The sequence below is a fragment of the Anser cygnoides genome, chromosome 15 (genome assembly GCF_040182565.1).
Source record: "Anser cygnoides isolate HZ-2024a breed goose chromosome 15, Taihu_goose_T2T_genome, whole genome shotgun sequence".
Lineage (NCBI taxonomy): Eukaryota > Metazoa > Chordata > Aves > Anseriformes > Anatidae > Anser > Anser cygnoides.
Genome location: NC_089887.1, coordinates 8,777,425 through 8,803,580, shown reverse-complemented (window position 1 = coordinate 8,803,580; position 26,156 = coordinate 8,777,425). Strand labels below are relative to the sequence as shown.

The window sequence follows — 26,156 nt, the reverse complement described above, 5'->3', positions numbered from 1 at the left end:
TACACCTGTTTCTCAGGCTCATAATTTACATTAAAGACAACCCAGAAAGAAACACAAGAGATATAGAAAAAAGGACAAAATTTACATGCAAGACCAGAGATTCAATTTTATTATTTGTTTCTGCATGCATAGCCCTGAAGTCTGGCTGTGAATATTTCAATGTGGATCCAGTGTTGGCACTGAGGACAGCGAGATTCAGCAGTACCAGCAACCCGAGCAGCAACAAAAAAACCAGACCTTTGTAGAAACGATCATTTGCCGTTAAGCCAACTCTTCTGATTAGAGATTTGAAAACAACTGTAGAACACAGCAGTAAAGACAGAGGTTAGAACTCAGGGCTGGACAGAAACTAGCTGATGGTATAAGTAACAGACACAGATACAGGATGTGCACCAGAAGGCTGAGACTGTTGGTTTTGCAGTACCTGGTAGAAAAGTGACATGGAGAGGTTCTCGTAATCATGACGAGAAAACCCATCATCTCAAGGAATCCAGCATGCCTCCTTACTCCTATGTTTCTTTGTGCTTATATATATCTTAAGATAAAAGCAAAAAATAAAATAAAAATTCATCACCCGTTGCAAAAGATAGCATTCATTGGCTAAATAGCCTTACACTTAGTTGCCTGAGTAGCAAGTTTGCTTGAAAAGTGGTGTAATAGTGTTAGTGTCCATTTGACATCACCTCGAGCAGCCCTCGGTGTAGCTGCGGTAGTGTACAAGGCTATCTACTTCCAGAACGTATTTCATCTTCTCATTAATGTGTTCAACTATAATCGCTTCTGCTGCTGTCTTCCAAGAGAGAGTATGTGCTGTAGCAAATATCCAACTCATAGAAGTAAAAAAACAAAACAAAAAACCCCACAAAAACAACAACAAAAAAGCTTTTATAAACAGACTGGAAAGATAAGATTTCCTGAAGCATGGCACATGCCAGGAAGTTTGCAACATCCGTGCCAACCAAATTCAAGTATTCTCTTAACACATGAAGGGGAAGATGCAGTTCATCTGCCACTAATTCAAAAGTCTGGACTTACCTTAATTGGGACAATTGTGTAGTTCTTTCCACTGGTGATTTAGTGCACCAACAACACTTACGCAGCACAAGGATCTACCTTACCAAAATGATTACACTGTCTAGTCAAATATGCACACTGCTACATGTGCAGTCTAAGGTAGCTTGTGAGATTACATCTGAATAACCTGTAGCAGGTAACCAATCCGTTATGTTTGAATTCCTCATTTCTGTTGAAATTAATATGACATTCTTCTGAAATGAAAGTATTAAACTTAGTAAATTTTCCACATAATGGCTATTAAGAACAGGTGGTCCCATGTATGTTGGGGCTGGCTCCACATGAGTTTTATGCTCTTTGCTAATCATCGACAATCTTCTCTAACTACCAGCTCCTTCCAGAGCAGAGCCAAAATCGTTCATGGCATATTAACAGCAGCTGTGATGAGAACACCTATGAGTTTTACTTAGAAAAAAATATCAAGCAACCTGCACTCATTTTGACATACTACATCAATCTACTAGTGCACAGCTGGTAAGTATACTGTACCCTTAAGCTATCAGATATGTGTTTATTGTGACTGCACTCTTTTTTGATTTCAGGTTAAATCTGGGTTACAGATTCTTACGTATCCTTGTGAATGTCCTTCAATCATGCAAACAATTTGCAAAGAAAAAAAGACAGCTCTATTTATTCTACCACTAGCAGCACTTGGTATGTACCTTGGTTTTATAAATAAATACATTCATGTGTAGTATTAATAGAAGAAATAATCTAGCCTCCCTTGGTGCTTTTAAAAAGACTGGAGCATAAGAAGATAATCAAGTTTTAATCATTAATTCTCATAGTCTTCACAAGAAACATGGTTTGTTGGCTTTTCTTTCCCTATTAAGATGCAACGTAGTCGTTTTTCCATGCAGCAGGAGGGAAATACACTCGCCCTCTATTTTGGCACCATTTTCACCATTGTTTTGAGAACAATAGTGTAGATGCTTTTAAGATACCATAAATAAACCTCAAATTATTACACAGTTATAGAACAAACTGTTTCAAGTACTAGAATCAAAGTGCAATTTTACATTATGCCATCAAAAAGGCTGATATGACTTTATAACCAAGATTCAAACAAAGCAAAGGAATAGTTGGAATTATAAAGCAATCTGCACATACAGAGATTGCCAAGTTAGCTTATCAAAAATGACCCTTTTACATTACAATGCGATTTCCCCAGACCACCACTGGCTGTACGTCAGCTTTGGTCAGCGTTGCACCAGAAAGTTTTCCTGCATTCAAGACCTGATCATATAGCAGAAGTAAAATACTGTTCCTCCTCTTCCCAGAACTATCATTAGTAGTCCCATCTGCATTAGTGGATACTGTCTTGATGGTAAATTCAGACCTGCCTGAGTAAGAGAGCTTCTTTAAGGTGGTGAATAATTAATCACAGGCCTAGTAATGAGGATCACAGTCTTCCACCAAGCTGTCTGTGATGTAGCTGGATTCAAGGACGTTTTCATAATATATTTTTTCTGCAAATGTGTTCACTGTCCAGGCAACCACCTGAATTCCTTTTGAAGACCAGTGCCTCACATAATCTCTGAAAGGAACAAAGACACTGTAAGAGGAAGACAGACACTATCAGAGTCAATACAGACAGCACTAAGGTTAAAATTGAGTTTCAGTCTTACAGTGGTAACCCATCAGGAATGATGGTTGCATTATCTTTTGCAACATGCCATTTTTTGGTGTGTGTTGCTACTATAAACAGGCAAAAGCAACAGTATTCTTTCCCTTTGAGATTAAACTTAGCATGTAACATAAAGTAAAAATAAAAGATAGAGGCTTAAAGAATAAAATAGCATGCAATAAAGAAACCATCTATACAACCTGACACAATACTAAATAGAACATACTGATTAACATACTATTCTAGTGAATGATAGTGCCTCCTGATATATTAGCAAGCTTTAACACTCACTGAGAAACAAAATTTTTCTGTATGAGGAAGGCTGAAACCCCACATAATCTCCATAAGAAACTGTGTAGGCTCCAATCTAGAATGACATCCATCATCATATATAAATAATGTTTCCAGAAGGAATCGAAACGAGGCGTCCCATTTCCAAGATGACTCAGGTGCCAAGGCCTGTGTGTCAGGGCTGTTACCACATTTCTATCAGCTTGTCTCATCTGGAAGATCAAGGTAAAAAGACTAATTCAAACAAAAACCAAGTTGCTTTAAACATAAATTGGGAGAGGTTGGATACAAACTGCTAGCTTAAATTTGCAGCTCTACCACAACCCTTCTCCCCTTTCCCCCCAGATCCTTTTGTAACACTTTTAGAAAGCTGTATATGATCCTGTACTGTTGTTTTCTTAAAAATGGAATTAATAAGCAACTGCTCTTATGTAAGAAATAAAAATTAAAAAAATGCTGGAGCAAAACAGTCACGCAACACAACAAAATAAGTGATAAATAGCCTTAGCAACAAAAATTAGGAAACAGTTTTAAGAAAAGTCTACATTTACACCAAAATATGGTATTTGTCAGTTATCTTGCACATAGATACCTGGTCATGTGCCATCGGTAAGGGTGACACACTTTCAGAATGGAGGGAATCGCTGTAGATTCGTAATATGTGCATCTAATGAGCATAGAGCAATCTAATAAGATTTATGCAGGATTTATGATTTATGCTGCATGTGGTTTTAATGTCTCCACAGTTTTAACAACTCGAAGGTACTCTGGAAGTTGCATATCTTACTGAAATTCCCAGACAGAATTAAAAAAAATCCAAAATAAATTTTGAGGAAACATCACCTTATAAACAACATCTGGCATGAAAGAACAGACTATGCTGCTGTTATACAAACGAGGAAATTCCAGGTAGAGTTGTTTTAGGGCATCAACTGCCTGCCAATTAGAGATACACACAGTTGTTATATTTATACAGACACATATATTTACTTTACACAGCAAAGTCATTTTAGAATAACCCCCTTTAAAGTACTTTCCTGTTTTATGTAGCAAGATTGAAATGGAAAAAAAAAAAATCTGTTTAAGAATGCTACTCATTGTTCTAGCGTTTGAAATACCCTTAAATATATTGCAGAAAACATTCTGAAGTACTGTCTAGGGTTTTGTTCAAGGGCAAAAATGAATTTATTTCCATATTTTGCTATGCTAGAATAAAAAAAATTAACTTAGAATAAAATATTCAGTTGGAAGGGGCCTTCAAAGATCACCTAGTTCAACTTGCATAAATTGTAATGATAAATCATCTAGTTCAACTTGCATAAAATGATAGTGATTCATCACCTGTATCTCCCTCAGTAATGCAAATTACAGACAATTGAGATCCCCAGTTGGAAGCTGAAGATGAGACACTAGGTCTCCTCAGCACAGGCGGGGAATTTGCTTTGCTTTGTTGTGTGATGGTGATGTGAGCTAAACTCGACACTCACAAGCCACATTCTAATTTTAAGTTGCCACTTCCTGGGTCAAAGGAACAGGGTGAAAGAACACATTGTCTTTGGTTTTGACAGGCCCATTTTGCATTACGTAAGTAGCAGACCCAGTTTCACTCATGTTAGAGAGGACTGTACCACAGGTATCAGCTTGAGACCATCAGAAGAGGGTGAAAACCCAAAGCAAGGGTGAAACGAGGTGTCTTAGTACAGTATATATAGTACAGTAAGCGGTACCTGATTTGCATGGCCTTTGACGTCGAAGTAGATTGTAAGGTTGTGATGCATAGACTCCACAACAGCTTCTCTCAGAGTTGGTACCTTTTCACCCTGGAATTTGCTCCTGTAGGAACAGAGAACTACTCACTGGAATGCTGTCAAGATACCCATGGACGTGCACACACACACATACATCCCCAACTACACAGAACTGCTTCCTAGGGATTCCTAAATACAGCAAGCTGATACCCCAGGATTAGGGGTAGGATCAAGCACCACTAGTAACAGCGGCTCTCTCATCCAGTAAAAGGCTGCAAACGTACAAGGGTACGTGTATGCCTCTCCTCCCCTCAGAAACCCACTAGACAACTAAAACCTTCCAAATTCAAGGTCTAATATGATGTTCACTGACTCAGTGTCCCACACTGAAACACTAATCTCAGTTCTCAGAAACACTAATGTCCTGTCTCAACTACAATAAATATGCATTCAATCCCCATCGTTGACAACCTATCCACCGACTTTGCCCTGCTTTGACTGTGCTCCCTAGCCCTGAGACAGAAATGCAGATCCTGGCAGAATATGCTAGACAAGCTGAGGATGTAAGACACACCAATAAACGTGCTTCACGCATCAATAAATTATTCCTGATAAGGTGACAGTGAGCAACAGCTGATCACCTATGTGGAAGTTCTCACTGTGCTGCCCAGGTGGCCACTGTTCCAGTAACAGACTGGGAAGATTCTATTTGTACCACAGACTCCTTGGTTGTGCATTTACAAGAGTCTGTACAGACAGTACACTACATGCAGTGTACCAGAAACACAAGGAGCACACACTAAAAGTTCGTACTCTAAAATGGATTCACTTATAATACCGTAGAAGTTGCATTGTTATCAAAGGTTTAGTAGTAACATACAATTTTCCCTGCCTAGTACTGGAAGGGACTTAATCAGTAAGTGGGGTCACCAGTCCTGTCTGAGACTACCCAGTCTGATAGCTCCTTTCCAGCCATATAATCCCAACGTTTAGAAATTCTAAAATCAGAAATTCCCCAAAGCACAACCAGTCAAGGTATATATGTGAATAGAATTTCAGAAGTAATTACTGAAGCCAAGATTGACGGATAATGAAACTCCCAGTCTCTTTAATATTCTGCAGTCACTTTAGGGGAAGCTGATATACAGATAAACAATTAGATGCCAGTAGATTTTCTCCTTGAAACCAAATTATCTTGATTCTGCTTCACTGCTCCTATTGCAAAGACGGATAAGGAGACATAGTCTCATATGCCTCTAAAATCAAATGAAAAGTAACATATGGGACTCTTAAGTTTTAAATTTACACAAATTTTAACACTTAATTGATCAAAGCAATCATTTTATCAAGGATTTTTACCGTTGAAACAATAGTTTCAGAATAGCAATATTTCATTTACCATAGCCTATGTTTTGCAGATGGATTAAGCTTCCTAATTTCATCAAAAGTCAAGTCACGCAGTCTGCCAGACCCATCAGTTGTTCTTTCTACTGTTTCATCATGCATTAGAATAGGAACACCATCCGCAGTAAATTCAAGATCCAGCTCAACACCTGTTGCTCCATTCTCAGCTGCCTTAAAAAGAGAGAAAGAGGAAGTCACTTACACAACAGAAGAGACAGCTTCATAGAATTAACATAGGCACAGGTATAATTCATTTGTATTGTTAAAAAGTAATAAACTACTAATGTTCTTTTCAGTAAGCCTGATCTGCAAAACAAGGTAGGCTTTACCCAAGTTATTGTGAGAAGCATTCGTTGATCAGCTGAATGGATGTAATCTATGTTACAGACAAAGTGATAATGTCTTGCTGTCAGGATTGGGACTGTTTCAGATAAAATGCAGAAAAAAGGCCCGCTCTCTCCTTCTGGCTCAGTAACTCCCGACTCCATAAGCTGTGTTACCTTCTAAAAAGCAGGGCAGCGAACGCCTTCAGTTCAGATATTTTATTACGACTCGGGACGGCACACCTGGTGACAACGCCTTACCCCAACGCAGAGGGCTGCGCTCCTGCCCCCGACTCCAGCCTCCCACCCACCACGCGGGCAGCGCCAGGCTCCCCGCAGCCCCGGTGCGCCCCGACCGCTTCGCTCCCGACCTGTCCGGGGCCAAACGCACCCCGGGACCCCCGAGAAACCCCGGGCAGGGCTCGGAGAGGCGGCGCTGACCTGTCGGATGGCCGCCAGCGTGTTCTCGGGCGCGTCGTGCGCCCCGCCGCGGTGGGCGATGCGGGAGGCGGCGCCGCGGGGCTTGAGGACGCGCTGGGCGCTCTGCGGGGCGGCGGGCTCCAGGCTGCAGAGGTGCAGCAGCAGGTAGAGGCCGGCCGGCAGCACGCACGACAGCGCCGGGCTGCGGCTCAGCGCCAGCAGCGCCACCAGCAGCGCCGTGAGGGAGCCCAGCAGCCCGTCCCCGCGGCACAACATGGCGGCCGCGCGGGGCGAGCGCAGCCCCAGGCCCCGCCGCCTCACCTCAGCGCCGGGGCGATGGCGGCGGCGCCGTGAGGAGGCGGGGCGGGCCGGGCTGTGAGGCCTGGCGGTGGCGGTTAGGGGGCGCTGCGGGAGATACGGGGTGGTGCAGGCGTGTCTCGGGGGAAATAGCAAATAAATAAATAAATGGGGGCGGCTGAGGGAAAGGTGCTCCGCAGGGGGTTGCTGGAGGTTTGTGTCTGGTTTTGTCCTGTCAGCTAATTAGGAGTGTAACGTTGATAATCTTAATTATGTTCCAGTTATATTCCCAGCTAGCTGCCTGCTCCGCCTGCTCCCACCCAGAGCGAGCCCCAATCCTATGAGAGGCCAAAAGCCAAATCCATCAGAAAGCATCGGAGCAACGAGATACAGAACGGGGCAAAGGGTAAAGAAACGGGGCGAAGGGTAAAGAAACGGGCTTGTCTGACGTGGGATAAGAAAGGCAGAGGAGATGGCAGTTTGTCTTGACATAAATAAGGATTTGGGGTACGATGTGAGAAACTCGCTCTGTAGCGAGGAATGCTTTCCAACCAGCAGCGGAACAGGTACCAGGGAAGCTTCTGAATTGGATCCTAATCAGCTAACACCAACGTCTGTCACACAGCGTCCCAGCTGCTGCTGAGCATCTCAGGTGCTCTTTTTGTCTGTGGCTTTGTGCTTGTGCCAGCTGTACACAAAGGGAAACCAGACACGTATGCACAGACACACAACAACTAACGGAACATCTTACATATTTAAAAATATTTTGATAAACGATGGCATTTTTAAGGTTAAAGATGAAGATTTAAAAAATAAAACGCAATATTGAGCGGGATAGCAGCGGCGAAGGAGCTGTTTCTAGCAGCCAGCTTTCACATCTCGGGGTGCTTGCTGGGATCCAGGCGCTCCCCCCACCCCAAGCGGCTGCCGTGCGCCGGAGCGCGGTGCGAGCCGCCCCCCTGCCCGCCTTGTCACCGCCTGCCCGCCCGGTACGGCCCTGTCACCGCCCGGCACCCGCCGGGCTCTCCCGCCCCGAGGGAAGGCGGCGGGCGCGGAGCACGCTGGGAGTTGTAGTGCCGGGACGGGCGGCGGCTGTGAGGGGCAGCGGCCGCGGCGCGGTACCGGGCAGGCCGCGGCGGCGGGGGGCAGCGGGACCGGGGCCGGGGGGGGCTCGGGGAGGGCGGCAGGGACGGGCCGAGGGGAACGAAGCGCCGGCAGGGCCTCCTGAGGAAGCCGGGCTGTGGTGGTTGGTTTGTTTTTTCGGTGGAAGGGCTGGTCTGTGTTGCTACAGGGATACCTGAAGGAGGAGGGTGGTGGGGTGAGCTACCTTCCTGTCAGCCCTCTGAATATCGAGGCTGGTCTTGCCTTAATATGGACTTAATATTAGTATTGTTTTAGTTTAGCTGCGTTGTCTCTTTTAAACGGCTGATGGGAAGTAACTGGTGGTGATGGGAGGCCTTAAAGGTTTAGCCTTTGATGGAAATTGTTAAGATTACCTGTAGCACATGTAATTGTGTGTGTCTGGGTTATCTCAGTGCTTGTCTCATCAATTTATCTGCGATTGAACATGTTTTTTCACTCATATATGCAGATCTTATAAGCAAATTAGCTTTGCTGCTTTTCGTAATGGCAGGAAAAGATCAAGTGACATTTCTAACCTATCATTTGTTTCCCAGATACAGTGATACAGACATAAAAACTTAAATTAGTTGCGTTGTTGTTTTCTATTCATGGCCTTGGAAGTACAGTAGCTTAATTTTATTGCTCTGTGCTGTTTAGTTAGATGAAAATGGAGGACTATGAAATATTCTGTAAGAAGCATCTTTCCAGAATCCAAGAAGAGGCAATAAAGACAGAAACCTCTTTCATTGTTCAGCACAAAAATATCTCCTTCATTCAGTTCCATGGAGTTCCTGTGCTTTCGCCCCTGGTAAGGCGGCTTCTTTTTCTTTTCTTCCCCGGTGTGTTACCTGTGCTTTGATATGTGTGTAGTGATGCTTCTGAAGGTACAGTACTGTTTTAAGGTATTACCTGACCTGCTGCTTAGTGTAGTCTAGGCATTCCTAGCTTTAATTTTACAATGTAAAGGGTAAGTTTTTTTTCAGTTGGTTGGTGTTTTTTTTTTTTTCTGTTTGTTTGTTTCAATGACTGCTATCATTTCTTGATTCTTCATTTATTATTTTCACATGGAGAGTGAAAATATTTGTAGTGTTAAATAGATAAATGTTACTGCTGGGCTTAACTTTAATATTATATTGACATTCCAAATATCAAATAATCTGTTTGTTTAAAACTGTCCAAAAATAATAATGTGACAGTAGGAATAGGAAATACTGAGGTTGTTAAAAAGCTTTTAATTATACTTCTTTTCCTCATATATTTGCACCTTCCTCTTATATATTTTACAGGCTCATCAATTATGTTAAAGCTATTCTATTCTTAATTTAAACAGAGCCAATAAGAAAGCTGTTGATAGTTCGTGTAATGCAACTGACTTCCTTTCAGTAATGAGAACTACGAATGGAGAGTGTCTGACAATGATCTCCAAAAGTTGTGATGCAGATATACGTTAGAGATTAAAAGAATATATTGCAATATTTTTCATTTATAAATGTGTGCCTTTTTTGAATTATCATAGAAGAAATGTGTAATTTGGCTAGAAACTACTTAATTTTGGAGAACTTTGTGAAACCACTTTTTGGAGATGAGGTTTTGTAGATTTAGTTTTGACTTTTATCCAAACTATATATTCTAAAGTAGTAACTTGGAAGATTTTCTGATATAGTTTTTGATAGGATCCAGAAACTTGCTAGCTTACATTTCTTTTTTTCTGTCTCATGAAATTTACCACTGGTTCAGAGGGCAAGTGCAAGCTAGTCCTTCGCAGAACTTAATAGATTGAGCATAGGTAGGAATGTTGGTCACAGGGCTGCCAAAACATCCCATCTCTGTGGAGGACTGGGAAAGACCTGTCCTGCAGTCTCAGTCCTGTGTCATTTGAAGTTGGCATTGCAGCATGGAATGCTCATAAAAAAATTATAAACTATCTTTTAAATTCATGTTCATTAGCATGTATGCCAAAAAAAGACTTTTTGTGCAACTGCATAAAAAAGTGTAATTGGTTAAAAAGAAATTGGCATTTAAAGTGTGTGCAAAATCTCAGCTTAGGTGGTTGTTTTTCTTCTGTTCTTTGTTTCTGTGGTTTTAATTTATTTTTGTAATTCTGTATTGTAACTTGCATTTAGTGGTATAAACCATGTTTCTTACACTGTTTTGCAGCTGAACTTTGAAAAGAAAAAGGAAATAGAGCAGTATAAACAGAAAGCACTGGATCTAGAGACCTGGAGACAGAACTCCAAGAAAAGAGCTTTACTGAATCGTGTTCAGGAGATTCTAGAAAACGTTCAGGTAGTGTTCAAACCCTTCTTATAGCTTTAGAGGAAACATCTCCTTATATATGTTTTGAGAAAGGGCTGGGATTTAGGTATTCACTAGTGAAATTAATAGCAGTTAACTCTCAAGAACCAGCATTTGCTAGTATTTGTGCTGTGTGACCGGATGATTGATTATTTAGCAGTATTCTCTACATTCATTGTAATGTGTGGGATTTGCTCTTCACTGATTTGGTGTATGCAAAAGGTAGACTACACTAACTGATGGTTGCTTTTGTAACTCTCAAGCAACTAGATTATAAAAGCAAACAAACGAAACTACTGTTGTTACAGCAACTGGCTTGCTTTATTTGCAAACCTGTAGTTTAATAGAAAAATGTGTGTATATATATACAACTTTATGATTACAGAAATAAAATTACCTTTGAAACAACTTGTAGTTCTGTTGGGTGCTTTGTAATTTTGCTGCAACTATTTTTTTTTTTCTTTGGTTCTTCGGTGATGAATTCAGTAGGGTTTTAACTGAAAAGAATATTAAATACATCTAATCAAGCAGTATTATTTGTCTTTGTAACATAGCTATAATACAGCCTTTAAATTAACCTTTTGATTGAATGGGTACAGATAATGCTGAGTGTGTTGAGTTACTAAGGTGGCAAACCTCTAAGTTACCGAGCTCGTAGTGTTTACTTTAGCGCACATGGCAACAGTCACCTGACTTGGGATATGAAGAGCAGACCAGGAACTTAAGTTCAGTACAAAAACCTTAGCTTTTTTTTTTTTTTTTTTCAAGGATGTCCCCTTGATAATTGAGTTGCAACATGTAGGATAACCTGTATTTTAGTGTGGAAGTGTGGAAATCATTTTAACCAAATGCTGGCTACAAGTAATTTTTTCACGTAAATACAAGAGAAGCTACATAATGCATGACATGTAACTAAAGTTGTTTTTACAAAACTTGAAAAGTTATATTTCACGTCTCTGGATTAGTAAAGAAATGAAAAAAATATAGTTCCTCTACTACCTTTAGGAATTATTTTGATTTGTTCTTAGTTGTCTGTAGGTTAATCTATATTTGATGTTGATTTTTTTCAATTACATTTCTTATTTAATATGAACGCGATTTCATATTTTAACAGGAATCTTGCAATATAATTTGAAGCCATAAAATTATTTGAATGTATGCAAATTACTGTGTGAAGAAAAAAGCATCTTTGCGTTCAGATATTTTGTATCACTAAAAATTCTGAGTGGACCATTATCCACATTTACATTTTAATTCCAGTAGCCTTTTTCTCATTGCATGGAGCTTTATATTGTAAGGAATTTGAAGGAAATTTGCAATACTCAAACTGAAAATTTTTATGGGTTTTAAGGTTGTAGCATTCTCTTTTAAGTGCAGATGAAGTTTGCATTAATTTGAAAATCAGAGATTTCATCCAAAATACGTGATATTTTTCAATTTTTATTTGCAGATCAGGAAGGGATCTAGTGCAAATGACGTGAACACGGGGGAGGGTGAGAATACGTGCCCTGCTTCAGACTCAAAAGCTTTGACTGACCTCACAGCTCCACCTGATGCCAGTTTGCCATGTTCTCCTAAACAGCATGGTCCCACGGAGCTTGAAAAGACTCCAGAACTTGTGTCATCAGATACGGTAGGGCAAGTGACATCAAATGTGACAGAAGCTCAAGCAGCTGAAGAGAACGTTTTTTCAAAGCAAAGCGAGAGTCGCTTCTCCGAAGACATACCTTGTCCAAGGGCTGCATCTCCTGACAGCACGCAGAGTAAGCTTGTGTCTCACGCTTTGCAAAAGCAAGAGGGAGCAGCAGTGCCATCATCTGACAAGGAAGTCCAAGATCCGTATGTAATGAGCCTTCAGAACCTGCTGAAAAAATCCAGGGAGTACGTAGAGAAAGAGCAAACGAGGCGTGGCTCAAAAAGTAATTCAAAGAGGAGTATGAGTGAAAGTCATTCAGACAAAGAAAATGATGCAGTTAAAACAACTGATTCTGTGAAAGAGCGAGCGAAGCTTACAGGCAGAAATTCCACTGCTGTGCCACTTGATAAGCCCAGTCTTAATAAATCAAATACCCTTCTCCAAGGTACCTCTGCTCATAGCAATAACACAAGTATGTCAACTTTATCCAGTTTTTCTAAAGTGGACATTCCTATGAGAGTTGGAACACCCCCGCTGGTGGATTCAGATTCAGATGAAGAATTAAAAAATACTTCTGTGGTTGATCGTGACAGTAGCATTGTCAGGAGCCTCATGGGATCGTATACCAAATTGCCAAGCCCAGAGCCAAGCATGAGTCCTAAAATGCACCGAAGACGCCCAAGACCTCTATCGATGGGACACATAGTTATAAATAATCCTGTGAATGCTTATGAATTGAGCCCTAAAGGCAAGGGGAGAGCGATGGATTTAATCATGCAAGATATTGCTGATAAAAATAATGTGTCTGAATCAGTGCCTAAGTTCATGGTGGACTTCTCTATGCTTTGCCCTGGCAGAGTTCCTGGTGTCATCAGGAATTCTGCAGCTCCCTGTGATGGGTTGGTGGTTGGCAAACCAATTCGACATTCCTTTGGGCCTTTGGAAAGCAAGGGGCCGTTGTCTGCTACAGTGGAAGGACAGGTGGCGATGGACAGCAGGGGACCATATAAAGTAGAGACTGCTGCTAATACTGCAGCTCCAAAACTGAATGAGCCATTTGGCATCAGTCAGTCTACAGTATCACAGAAGCTCCTAGCTGTGCATGAAACTAAACCGTCCAGTTTGCTCGAAAATACTAAATGTAATTCTCCAGTAGAACTCAATAAATCTTACGATGTAGAAAACCCATCCCCGCTGCTAACACAGAGCAAGCATATGCGTCAGCAGATGGATACTCCAAGTGCTTCCCCGGCAAATGAGCAGTTTCTGGAAAATACCTTTGAAAAGGTAAAACGTAGGCTTGATTTGGACACCGACAATTGCCAAAAAGAAAACAGTCCCTGTGCTGTAACAGTTGGAATGGAAGAACAAGAGAAGCAGTGGTTGCAAGAACAGAAATATTCTGTGGGATCAGTTTACATTACCAAGAACACAGCTCCTGATTCAAGTATAGTAAAAGGTAAAAGATTCCTGTAGTTGAGGGTTTTTCCTTCAACTTACTTCTCAGTTTAGAAATCTTTTAGGGAGAAACAATGATAATTGAAAATGTTATAACGTAGTCATTGGTGGTTTGAAGTATATATATCAAAAGACAAAAGTTTGATTTAGTCAGTTATCTTTTTTCAGTAATCTCATTATTTCTCTGGTTTTTAATGACAAATTCTGAAATTTAACTTTCTACCTGAGCCTTTCCTAACTGCTACAGAATGGAGTCATTGCTGACTTAGGAGTCGATTGGAGTCAAAAGTCTTACAACACCTATTTGTAACAAATACTTGATTAAATAATTTATGAGGAAGGGTCGGATAAAACATTGTTTCTCAGTTTGGTGAATTCTGTATTTATTCTCAAGGGTGTCATTTAACCACAAAAAAATACTAAATTCTCATCTGAATGTAGAAGTTTGAACTTAGTTTTAATAAGAAATAATATTCCATTAGATATAAATAAGCCTACTAAAATACCCCATGTAAATTAAAAGAAAATGCCTTTTAAAAGGTAGGTTGCAAATTATTGTATAGGTATTTTCTTCCAATTCAAGACTCTTACATTTGTGTGTGTCTCTACCATGTCAAGCCAAAGTGGCTTAAGTATTTTTTTTTTAACTCAAGTGAGTGTAGGTATGCTCTTCTCAGAACTAGATTTTTTGCATCTGTGTTTTAATGTAGGCTCAGTTGGTGCCACTGCTGTTCCATCCACATGCTTGTCCTGCAAATATGAACATGCAAATATTCTGAAGGACTGAAGTAACTGATAAAGTTCTTTGTAATACATAGTGGCACCTTGATATCAAGGTTCTTGCAATACGTAGTGGCCGCTCTATGTGAAAGATGTCATGCTTTTTACCGATGGTGCAAATTACTCCTGTTAAAGCATGTATATCTGTGGCAAAGATTGCATAGAAAATGTTTAATGCTTGATTCTTTGTATTGTATATATCTTCTCAGAAGAGATTTTAAAAACTAAAATGTTGGCGTTTGAAGAAATGAGGAAAAGGCTTGAAGAACAGCATGCACAACAACTGTCAATTCTGATAGCTGAACAAGAGAGAGAACAGGAGAAACTGCAGAAGGTAAAGCAAAAAAGAGGAAAAATTCCAAGCTAAAGTCAAGCGTGTTGAAGTTTGTCAGGAAGCAGTTGTTTTTAAAATGTATATTCTGTTGCTTTGGAGTCTTAGAAAACTAGTCTTACAGTTGATTCTTTCTTTTGTAGGAACTGGAAGAACAGGAGAGGAAGCTGAAGGGAAAGAAGGTTGCTACAACGGAAATAGAAATTTCCAAAGTGAACATTAACAGCAGGATGGAGTTGGAGTGGAGAAAAAGCGAAAGTGGCTTACTGGAAAGCGTGCAGTCTCAGCTGGAGACAGTCCATAACACAAACTCGACCAGCATTGGTAAAACTTAGAATATAATTAGATATTGTGGTATGTTTTTCTCTACAGTGCTTGACTGGAGTGACTGCCCATTGTACTGATAGAAGCAGGGCTCCTGTTCAGGCCTCTTGTCAGCAGATCCTGACCAACAGCTGCTGCCTTCAGCTGCTGACAGCATATGTAAAACAAATTTTCTTTTGCATGTTTGTCTGGGTGGCAGTTTCAGCCATTCTTGTACTGTTCCAGGTGTTGCATCTGCATAGAGTTGTTAAGGGGAATATTTGAGGAAGGCAAGTTAAAAGTAAATTGATCTGGTCAAGGATGAGGACATGAATTTGCATCGTGTCACAGAACGTTCATCCTGATGCCACGTAGCTGCGGTCTAGTGCTCTTGTTTGTGTGGGAGGATTAGAAGGGCTCTACCAGGGGGTCTTGTCTGTAAGGATGTACAGCAGTAGTCAATGGCATGTCTTGCCTGTTCCAGTGTGTTATGAAATGGTTGTTTTTCTTTCCATTGGTTTATCTAATTTTGCTCTGAAATGAATCAAATTTTCAGATTGCTTCTTGCCTGTAATTGACCTTGTAAACAAAGTTGCTACTTCTGAGCTGCGTTCTGTTTCTTCACTGTTTTAACATGCACTTTGCAAACACAGATGGAAATCTGATGTTTTAACAGGCGAAGAGCAAAGGAACTTCGCGAGTAAAATTGCTGAACTATATGATTAGGATTGTTTAATATTCATCTTTAGGTTCCATGTTAACAGCATTAAACACTTCAAAACCACTTTCTTTGAGATGCTTTATGGATAAGATTTTGTGTAGCAACTTTAATATTATGTGAGTGATTTATTTTTTTCATGCTGTAGCATACAGATATTTTTTCTCCCAATATGTAAGTATTATAGTCCACAATTTGAATAAGAATAGCTAACAGCATTGGGAACCTCTCTGTTCTCTCCAAAAAGACTTCCTGACTGCAGCCTGAGTTAAGTTTATGTGTGTGATTGAATTTTTTTTCTTAATTAGTTATTTTTATGGAGCGCTGTCTTATGTTTTGTTCTGAAGTATGATGATTGCATCTGTTTTTGTATATAGAGCTCTGTGTGTATTTGCATGCATAGTCATTACTTTATGGAAAGAAATCTGTGTGTTAAACCATACACTCTGCTTTGCGTGCAGGTTTTGCTCATACCACAACACCTAACACCTTCACTTCAACAAGTGAAACTTCATTCTACCTCTGGGGACCATCGGGTAGTGGAGTTATAAAAACCTCAGTATCTAGGCCAAGTAACAGGATCAAAACTAGGTGGACTCAGGTAAGGAAAAAGATTTATTTGTAACTTAAAAAGCCCTTTAATTTTTGTAAGACGCTGGCAATTTTGTAATAGCTGTGTAGTAATAAATTTCACTGAAAAGTTCGGTGTCCCTTCCTATATTGACTTGAATTACATGGGACAACTGTATAGTATGTTTTTCTTGCTATTCATATATGCAAAATAATCATATAACAGTATATTGCTTCTGCTAAATTAATACTGTGGTGGGTACTTCTGGCCTAGCCAAAACTTTTTACCCTTATCAACAGCTTGTTTCTTACTTCAAAACTTAAGTAACTGATGTTATTTGAGAAATAATTCTTAACTTCTGCTTTGTTTATTCAGTGTTTAGAAAATGCTACTTTTCTTTTAAGGTTTTCAGTCCAGAGATACAAATGAAGTTCAGTAAGATAACTGCTGTGGCAAAGGGATTTCTTACTCGTAGACTCCTGCAGACAGAAAAACTGAAACATCTTAAGCAAACTGTAAAAGTAAGATCCACATTTTTAATTATGTGGCTTCTCCTCCTGTTGAGTATGTTCTTTTTATCTTTCTTTCTCTCCTATTGTCAATTGACAGTTGAAATCATGCATTTTCTGCTTTCAGAAGAATTTAGTAATATCTGCCATTTGAACATGTTTAAGTGCTGCATTGCTTACTGTCATAAGGTCCAAGTAAAAGACAACCAGCACTACGCAAAAAGTTTGTGATGATTCCTTGGTTGTGAAGGATTATGCTCAGTGCTTAATCTTGTTTCCCCCTCTCCCCCAGGATACTATGGAGTTCATAAGGAATTTTCAGTCTGAAGCCCCATTAAAAAGAGGAAGTGTTTCAGCACAAGATGCATCCCTTCATGAAAGAGTAATGGCTCAGGTGACATAATTTAAACTTCCTTTTTCTTTCCTAGCTATTCTGCTTTTGTAAAAAGAAGTTGGTTGTTTATGTGTGGTAGTATAAATACCAGAAACTTTCACAGTGGCTTTATTCAAAAGAAAAAGTGTAAACTCTGTGAAGAAAAGATTAGATTTTTCTGCTGACACATTAAGAGGGATTTCTAAATTACCTTTTAAAGTGTTTTGTCTAAATGGAGTTTGGTGATCAAAACCATGGGAAAGCTAACTATTTTATGAATTTTTTAACTATTCTTTCCAGCTGCGAGCTGCTCTGTATGACATCCATGACATATTTTTTACAATGGAGGCATCTGAAAGAATGAATATTCTGCGTCACGATCGTGAAGTTCGTAAAGAGAAAATGCTTAGGCAAATGGTGGGTTATAGTCATGACAATGTAAACTGCTTTTTCTTTTTTTTAAGAGTTTAAATACTGAATCATTTTGCTTTTAAGAGACTCTTCCTGATGAAGTAAAAAGTTTACAATCTTAATTGTTAAATTGTGCTCATGTAATTATTAAAAGTTAAAAATAATAATAAAAATCACTGCAGTAGGAGATATCTGTCTTGAAACTTTTAGTGCGTAGGCATAATAAACAGTGAAAAACATGATGAAAGTGATAACAAAATTTCAGACTTCAAGAATTTATTATGCCACGCAAGCGTTCTTAATCTGGTAGTATAAGGAAGATTCTTTGATTTTAAAGAAGATAGAAATCTTGGATTTAGCCTGAACATGAACTTTGTACTGAAAAGAGAGAAATTTAAAATATATCAATATTTTTATTTATTTGTTTTAAAGTAGGGTCAGGTCAGATGAGGTTAAGCTCAATTAAAACAGTAATGAGTGTTGCTGTTGGTTGTTTTTGCTTTTATAGGATAAAGTAAAGAGTCCAAGAGAGAGAGCAACGCTTTCAACAGCTACGCAGAAATCTCTGGATAGGAAAAAGTACATGAAGTATGTGCAGTTCTCCCTTTGGTGGGTGGAGGGTGCGAGAGGATGGGTAGGAAGAGTAGGAAATAGTGAAAATAAGTTTTTGGAGAAACAGATTCTTTGGAAACCAACATGTCTCCTAAGAAGAATGAATAAAAAAGCTTCAGACGTGTGGTGTGTTACCACTTGTAGCAGTTCTGTCTAACTTTTGAGAGACTTGTTGTCCCTGTGGGCAAAATGGTTGTTCCAGGTTGTGCATTTACAGCATATTTCAGTGGCGATCAAAACAACCTCTGTGCACTCAATTTATGGTTGATTTTTGTAGGTTATTTTATCAACCCTTCCAAAGTGCCTAGCAAGAGGGATACTTGGTAGAGTATCTCTGGCAAGGAGTATTTTTGGGATGGTGGCAGACATTATCTGTCTACTGCAACGCAGTGGACAGAATAGAAGTGTTACGCTTGCTCATGCGTAAAAAGCGGTAATCCGTAGAACTATTCTGGCAGTATTATATGTAGATGTAGATTCTGTTGCTGGTTTTCTCTTGCTATTTATGTTTAAGACCTACATGATGATTTTGTAACTTAAATATGCTTCAATGCTGTTGTTTCTCTAGGGCTTCAGAAATGGGAATGCCAAGTAAAAAAATAATCATAAAACAAAAAAGTCCTGAAAGCCGGTGAGTGAAGATTACTCGTATTGCAATGCTTCTAAAGAATTTATGATGTTAGATTCTTTGGTCTTTGTTGCTTGTTTGACATCAATCAGCTGGATTTTAGCCATTATTGTGGCATTAATGAAATCGGATTTAGTGTGGTCTGAGAAAAGGGGTTATTACTTCTAAAGTTAGAAAAAATATTTTTTTTTATTTTCCTCAAAGTCAGTTCAGAAATTATTTGTTTACAGTTGTATCTCTGTATGTTCAGGTTCAAGGTTTCTCTCAGATATACTATTAGTATCTCTTAAGCTTTTCTTTTGTGTGTGTGTCTTTGCTTTAAATAGCTAGTGAAAGTAGTATTTTTACTCTGGAATTTTAATTCCTGCCACTTTTGCCTACATGTCACAGCCCTCTAGCCATTCTGAAACTTTCTGTGTGAAAGATGATGCATAGTTCAGTATTCCTCGTGAGATTTTTATTTTATTTTGTTTTTATTTTTATTTTATTTTATTTTAAGAGGGGAAAAAGCACTAATAGAAGTTTGTGTTTTAACAGAGTACTTCAACCAAATCAAGGACAGAATGCCCCAGTTCATAGATTGCTTTGCAGACAAGGGTAAGGACACAGCATGTTCTTGGCCTAACATTAAAAGTAAATGCATAGTGCAAAAACACAGTAATTTTGAAGTAATATTTATACTTAATGGTGCAACTGTTTTTCAAAGGCAAAATAATTCTCACAGTATTTTGAGAGTGATAAAGCTTTATTTTACCTTATACTGCAAGAAAATACTTAGTGTTATCATCCTCTTGTGTATTGTCTCCATTTACACCGTGTTTTGACATTTCTATTTGTAACATTCATTCCATGAAGCTTTGCTTCCACTTAATGAAATATATGTATTTTTAAATGTAGACTGTAATGCCACAGTATCTGAACTGAATCAGTTTGTTGAACAGAGTTTTAAAATTCTCTGGAGAGATGGTCTCTTACGTAATGTATCTTCTTAAGCCTTAATAATGTCAATAGGTGTTGTGCACAGAGAATCATTAAGGTTGGAAAAGACCTCCAAGATCATCTGGATGAGCCTATATGGGACAGTGTAAAAATGATTTCATGCCAAACAGTTTGATAGTGTCTTTGTATTTTTGGATACGGTCTTTCAACATTGATGCAAGTGACTTATTAACTCTTTTATATTTAATTAGAACCCCTAAGACCTCAATGAAGGGGGTTGATCAAAATAGAAAGAAGGCCTCAGAGAGCAGAGTGTCTAACAAGGCTGTTCCAGGTGTGTAGAAAATTGGTGCTTGGATTGTATAGTAAATAAGTTACTAGTATCAAGAAAAAATAGATGGGGGGTATATTGTTTTCCTTTTCTTGCGCACCTGCTTTGCTGTGTCTTAGATCTAACCTGTCTCTTCAGACATGCACTGGTAACTTAACCATCCGCTGTAAAGTTCTGCAAATGTGGGGTATAGAATGTACTACATAGCTCATTTGATTTCACTTGTCAGATGCCCAACCATAAGTATTTTTTCCAAATATATTCACTGTAACTGTTTGAGAGGCTAATAGTAGTCAAACTAGAGTTGGATCGATCGTGTCGTTGCAGTTCTGTACATGCGTAACTTGTCCTTTCAATAGGTTTTGTTTCAAAGACAGGACAGTTTCAGAAGACTTGCCAGTGGGCATTTAGTCTCCATATGCTGAAACTTAAGTTTCTACTGTAGAATCTTACAGAATGTGTGAGTCTTAATGAGACAAAAATAATACTCCAAAAGTGGAGTATTCCTGAGCTTGCATACAGAGATTACCAGTTGGTTACCTTTTTAATAAGAAGGTTTGATAATAGTGCCAGACCTCTCTGTTTTCAGCCTGTTCAGGCATGAAGAGAATAAAACACTATGAAATATCTTTTGCAATTTCCATTTCCTAATCTGATTTCAAATTTCTTAAGTGACAAGCCTTTATTTATCAACAGATGAGTTGGTTTGGAGTTTTAAAAGCTGTTTAAGATCTTTATGACACTTTGCTCTCAAAGGAGAGTTCCACAAGTCAAGTATAAAACAATTAGGAACTTTTGGGCTCAAGAAGTCAAACTATAACGTGGTAGAATTTCAGCTCCTTCTCATGGTGATCTGAAATAACGTTGTGTATTAAGTATCAAACCTTTCCTAGAAGGAAGATTCTGCATTTACTGCTGACCTGGAGCAATGCTATAGGGAGTATCTCCATACTTCAGTACAGAGTGTGCACTGTTCAAATGTTCTGTTTTCTCAGAAGTGATTGTCCTTGTACTTCGTGAAGCCAAGAGAAGTGGCTGTAGAAGGACATACGCTAATAAGAAACCATGCGTATACATCTTCAGCATTTCATTTTGAAAGCAAATAAAGGGGATGGGGGGAGGAGTAAATGATGAGATTCCAACCAAGGTTGGTTTGTTTTATTTTTCAGTTACCAATTCTCCTGGCAATGTTGTCACCACTAAGGTGCAGCAAGGCAGTTACTCAGTTGCACTCAAAATTAGCAAAGATTGTAAATAATTTCTCTGAAATAGAAAGAAGAATATTAAGTAAGCAATGTAACTGTAGCAAGCAAAGGTAACCATATGTCAGTTACTATTTGCAAGTTTGATGAACCAATCAATAACCCTTCCAGTTACAATATTCCAGAAGTTGTCAAGAGGAGTAATGAGAGTATGGTGTCAGTATCAAGCTTAGCATTGATTTGGGATCTGGATGTTTCCCCAGTCTCATATAATTGATGCTTGGGGTGTGATGATCTATCGTGTTTTTTGCATTTAAGTCTGACATCCAGTTAAAACATTCTCTGTCACTCTCTTGCATTGGCAGTGCGTGTTGCTCTGCTGAGTCCCCAGGTTTATCTTAGTTGTAATTATCTAAGTCCTGACAGTTAGTACCAGGCAATTAAAGGAATCCTTTAGAATACATCTCTAAATTTCTCAATTCCATTCTTTATTGCTATTTGTTGACTATCTGGAAAACTGTATAATGCCTCCTGTAGTGACCTTCTTCGAACGCGAAGTAGATGATTTAACCAGTTGTATGCTGTCTAGTTCTGGTTACACAATATAACCTCAGTTTAGTGTTTTGACGTCACTTAATTTCCTGTGGTATATAAAAGAGCATGTGGAAGTACTGGTATTAAATAGGTTAGACTACTTATACCACGTGGGTAGTAGAAAGGCATTCTGAAATTACTGGATGGGGAATGTTTGGCATGAAAGAAATCTGCATAACTTTGCATAATAAAGAATACCTTAAGTTGAATATATTTAATGTGGTTTTCTTTATATATGGATTAATTTGAATAGTGAGAGGTTTGGCAGTATGTTGAATATATTTGGTTTTAGTGAAGTAAGTTTCTTTTCAAGAGAGATTCTTGGAAGTCAACTGTAGTAAGGCAACAAGACCATTGAGAAACTATAATCTCAAGTCAATTTGAAAAGAAATGACGTACTTATATCTGTAACTATGTTAAGTCTGCAAACTCTTAACCCATAATATTTCTATTTTGTTTATTGTCCTCGTTCATCCCTAACTCGCAGTTAAATCCCTAACTCGCAGCTTGTTAGAGGGACAAAAGGGAAGAAGGGTTAGTAGAATACAGATATTCCAGATGTCCCTTAAGCATTCAAACTAGGTGTGAGAAACAACTTCAGAAGAAGACAGTGACATAGCCATCAAACTACTTTTTTTTCCCATTCTTTTGACTGTTCTTTTAACTTCTGTCAACAAAGTGCTTTGTAGTTCTGATACCACTCTGATTGGTGTCTTTTTCTAGCACAAAGGTATTTTTCTTTAATAGGTGGTCTTAAATTTAGTTTTTGTTATGTACTCCTTGAATCCAAAGGTCTGTACTAAAGAGAGAACCTAATAAATCTATGAAGAGTCATCCTTTTGTTTGTTTGGTTTTGTTTTAATGGGGTAACGATGCTCAGTCAGTAGCTTGCAAGCTGTGCTAGGCAGGGCATTTACAGGGAGGGACTAGGCAGGGGGAGAAAACTGACTTGAAATATGTCCACTTATTTCCTAATAGTAAAACATTATTAAAGGTGGGCTGATTCAAAACTATGTGGTGTTCAAGCACTACTAAAGCATCGTGCTTGTCAGCCTGGTTGTTTGTCATACGGGATCACAGGTGAGCTGAAGAGTACAGCACCGGCGAGTGCTGGGCCAGCGGGAATGCCTTTTTGTGTAGTGGGAAACAGTGTTCAGATGTGAGGGATCCTGCTGTGGTAAGGTCTCTGGGGGCATTTGCAAAGCTGCTTTGCACTGTGCTAGTAACTGAAAATCATTTAAAAAAAAAAAAAAAAGACTGGCACTTACTTTGTCACAGTTGTTTAATTGCCTGGTAACTATTTCTTTTCCATGGCTGTCTTCCATTTTCACTGCTCTGCACCATGTGATATAACTTTCACTGCTTTCATATAAATGTTTGCTCACATTGCCGGACACTCTCAATAACTTCCTGCACCTAATGAATGCTGAATTGTGCTTCTTTTTAGCAGCCTGCAGTGCTAAACCCTTATCACTGGAAGATAATTGTGCTATGCATAGTGTAATATGGCTTTCTAAATATGTATATATTTAGAAATTTGTTACATGTGGAGAGATTTTTATTTTACTTTTTACTCTTAAGCAGCTTTCTTTTTATTATAAGGGCTTTGCCTGATAAAGTTATTCATACTGCACTTTTAATTCTGGTTGTGTTTGTCAACATATGGAAACCTGCAACTGTTCTCCTGAAAAGACAGTTTGCTTTTATTAAGATTTGAGTATTCTCTGGCACATATATTATTTTTTTAATAGTTTATTGAAGTCTATCAAACTGTCAGAGTGAAACTTTACATTTTGCCTATGCCTTACACTTGCTTCCCTCTGGCTCATGCACACGTTTCTCCTGAACCTGAAAACTATTCATCTTGGGGGCTGTTGCTATGCATTAAGAACAAATGTAACAGAAGAGAGATCTGTTGTCGTGTGTGGATGTCTGAGGAAGAGAGTTTAGGCCCACATTCCAAGAAACAAGAATGAAGATAATTAGAAATACTAAGATCAACTTACAGTGTTAATTTCCTATGCTTTGCATTACTCTTGCTCTGTCTCTACCTCTTTGTTTATTAACATGGGAGGTGGGAAAAGAAAAGAGTTGTCTTAAATATTTGACTTGGTATAGTATTTTCTTAATTGATATTATGTTTAAAAGTAGTACATGGAATAGTTAATCATATTTAATCTGTCTTGGTAATGTTACAAACAGACTTACCTTTTAAAAACTTCTGAATTATAGTCGCAGATGTTTTAGATCAGCAGAAGAGACAATGGAACAATTACTGAGGAAGGAAAAACTAGAACATGTTACTTTCAAGCCTACTAGTAGTTTTAGCAACCTGTTCCACTTACGTGTTCATAAGGCATTTCAAGTGTAACATTATGAAAAGTGTCGTTTTCAAAGTAGGCACTGAATATATAATAATGCTTTAAAATTTTGTCTTTTCAGCTGTATTTGCTAGATAATCTTGTTGCAAAAAACAGTATCAACTGTGAAATGGTAATATTTCTACTTTGTTTTTAGGAGCATATGCAGGAAGAACCCAAAGAAAGAAGCCAAATGTTGTGACAATTTAAGACGACAGCACTCGCTGGGATAAACAGGCTATTTTTTAATGATGGCATTCTCAGCACTGATTCAAGTATTTCATGCCCTAAATTTATATGTATATTCAGAAATGGTAAACATACTTTGTTTTTTCCAGATGATGACATATTCATACAATCATATTTAAGTAATAAAGGGCTGCAAAGCTCTAATACTGTGGAAAATTGCATGTTAAACTTATTAGATCTTCATACTACTGTGTACACATAAGATTCATAACATTATTTAAAGAAGACCGTAGAGCAACATTAAGTTAATTCATGACTTAACACTCTGTAATTCTTGTATCTCTCATAAAATTTTTGCAAATTGCAATTTCTGTGTATGGTTGCCACCATAAATAAGTCACGCGTATATATTTTTAGTTTCATACCATAAAGTTAAATCAGTTAAATAAGCAAAAATATAATCCTTAAACAAAACTGAGCTCTTCAGTCAGTGAATTTGTCAGCAGCCTTTCTGGATGTGTTTGTGTAAATGCGATTACCTAACTTCATGGCTGCTGAATTGAACAGATACGGATCCAGATTAACTACTGGACAGACAGATGTACTTGCAAAGACTGTACTGAAACTGCCCCTTTCTGCACATGGTAGATCAAACCATTGTGCTGGAAGTCCTATGATTTTTTTTCCTTCCTGTCTGTGGCACTTTGTTACAGAAATAATTTTAGCCGAGATTAAGAGAAGTATATGTTCAACAAAAACATGAGACGGCAAGATTTTAATTGTTTTATCATTTCAGACTTGCACATGATTGTCTATAATAATAATTCATATGCCTTATGTTTTCTTTTTGACATCTGCAGTTTTTCTGAGCAGTTTCTCTTGTACCATGATCTAACAGCCCTTGTACTGAAATAACGTTTCCTGGTCTCGGGGGGGGGGGGGGGGGGGGGGGTTAAAAACCTCTACCAAAACCCAAGAAAAACAGTCTCTCATTTAAGAAAATCTAATACTGAAATATCATGTTCATATTTTGTCTTGGTTGTCATACTGATGGATATTATTCTTCAACATGAGGTGAGTGGAAGTCTCTAAGTTCTTTCTCTTAATGAACTGGTGATGGGATGTTAACATTAGAAACCAGAGGAAAAGCTTGGTTATTTAAGTCTTTGCAGTGCTCACTTCTTTGCTCTTTTACCCTAGCACTAGGGAACTGATTACTTAAATGTGAAATGGGTTATATTTTGTTTTCTTCCTGGTATCAGTACAATGCAACCTTGCAGGCTTTGTAACATAGGGACACTGATAAAGGAGAAAAAGGACTGATAAGTTCTATTGGGTTAAACAATAACTGTAAAAAGGAGGATTAATAGTAGGATGAAGAGAGTTATCTTCAGCGACAGCGATGAACAAATTGGCTTGCTTGTGGCACTAGTTGTGACCTCTATCAGTAAGTGTGTCCTCTGCAGCTAGTTACGTCGTTAAAAACAAATGTTTTGTACCAAGTGATACCAGATTGCTTATGTAGAAAAGGCAAAATGCTTCCTAAATACTTTGAAGATGTCACTGCTCAGTGGCTCTGTGCTGTAGCTTTTATTTGAAAGCTTTGGGGT

The 26,156-nt window shown here is 38.6% G+C and overlaps 2 protein-coding genes across 8 annotated transcripts; one reads left to right on the top strand and one right to left on the bottom strand.

Moving 5' to 3' along the window:
* Window positions 1-1,824: 1,824 nt before the first annotated feature.
* Window positions 1,825-7,248, bottom strand: GDE1 (glycerophosphodiester phosphodiesterase 1). Of its 2 annotated transcripts, none has more exons than XM_048060737.2 (6): window positions 6,909-7,248; window positions 6,140-6,315; window positions 4,720-4,825; window positions 3,836-3,928; window positions 2,993-3,204; window positions 1,825-2,611 (listed from the first exon to the last, which is right to left on the bottom strand). In XM_048060737.2, exons 1-6 carry the CDS (start codon window positions 7,161-7,163, stop codon window positions 2,464-2,466), a joined length of 990 nt encoding a protein of 329 aa, XP_047916694.2. In that variant the 5' UTR covers window positions 7,164-7,248; the 3' UTR covers window positions 1,825-2,463. The 2 variants fall into 2 exon arrangements, with proteins under 2 accessions (XP_047916694.2, XP_047916708.2); XM_048060751.2 differs by having other exon boundaries at window positions 6,140-6,311; window positions 6,909-7,042.
* Window positions 6,370-25,489, top strand: CCP110 (centriolar coiled-coil protein 110). 6 transcript variants are annotated; one of them, XM_013176964.3, is made up of 16 exons: window positions 6,370-6,387; window positions 7,466-7,590; window positions 8,964-9,114; window positions 10,464-10,592; window positions 12,052-13,696; window positions 14,685-14,809; window positions 14,950-15,130; window positions 16,289-16,428; window positions 16,803-16,919; window positions 17,200-17,301; window positions 17,581-17,697; window positions 18,200-18,279; window positions 18,872-18,934; window positions 19,469-19,528; window positions 20,122-20,204; window positions 24,515-25,489. In XM_013176964.3, the coding sequence occupies exons 3-16, from the start codon at window positions 8,968-8,970 to the stop codon at window positions 24,565-24,567; spliced, it is 3,042 nt and encodes a 1,013-aa protein (XP_013032418.3). In that variant the 5' UTR covers window positions 6,370-6,387; window positions 7,466-7,590; window positions 8,964-8,967; the 3' UTR covers window positions 24,568-25,489. The 6 variants fall into 6 exon arrangements, with proteins under 6 accessions (XP_013032418.3, XP_047916277.2, XP_013032419.3 ...); XM_048060320.2 differs by lacking the exons at window positions 6,370-6,387; window positions 7,466-7,590 and adding an exon at window positions 8,163-8,302; XM_013176965.3 differs by lacking the exons at window positions 6,370-6,387; window positions 7,466-7,590 and adding an exon at window positions 8,299-8,430.
* The last annotated feature ends 667 nt before the right edge of the window (window positions 25,490-26,156 follow it).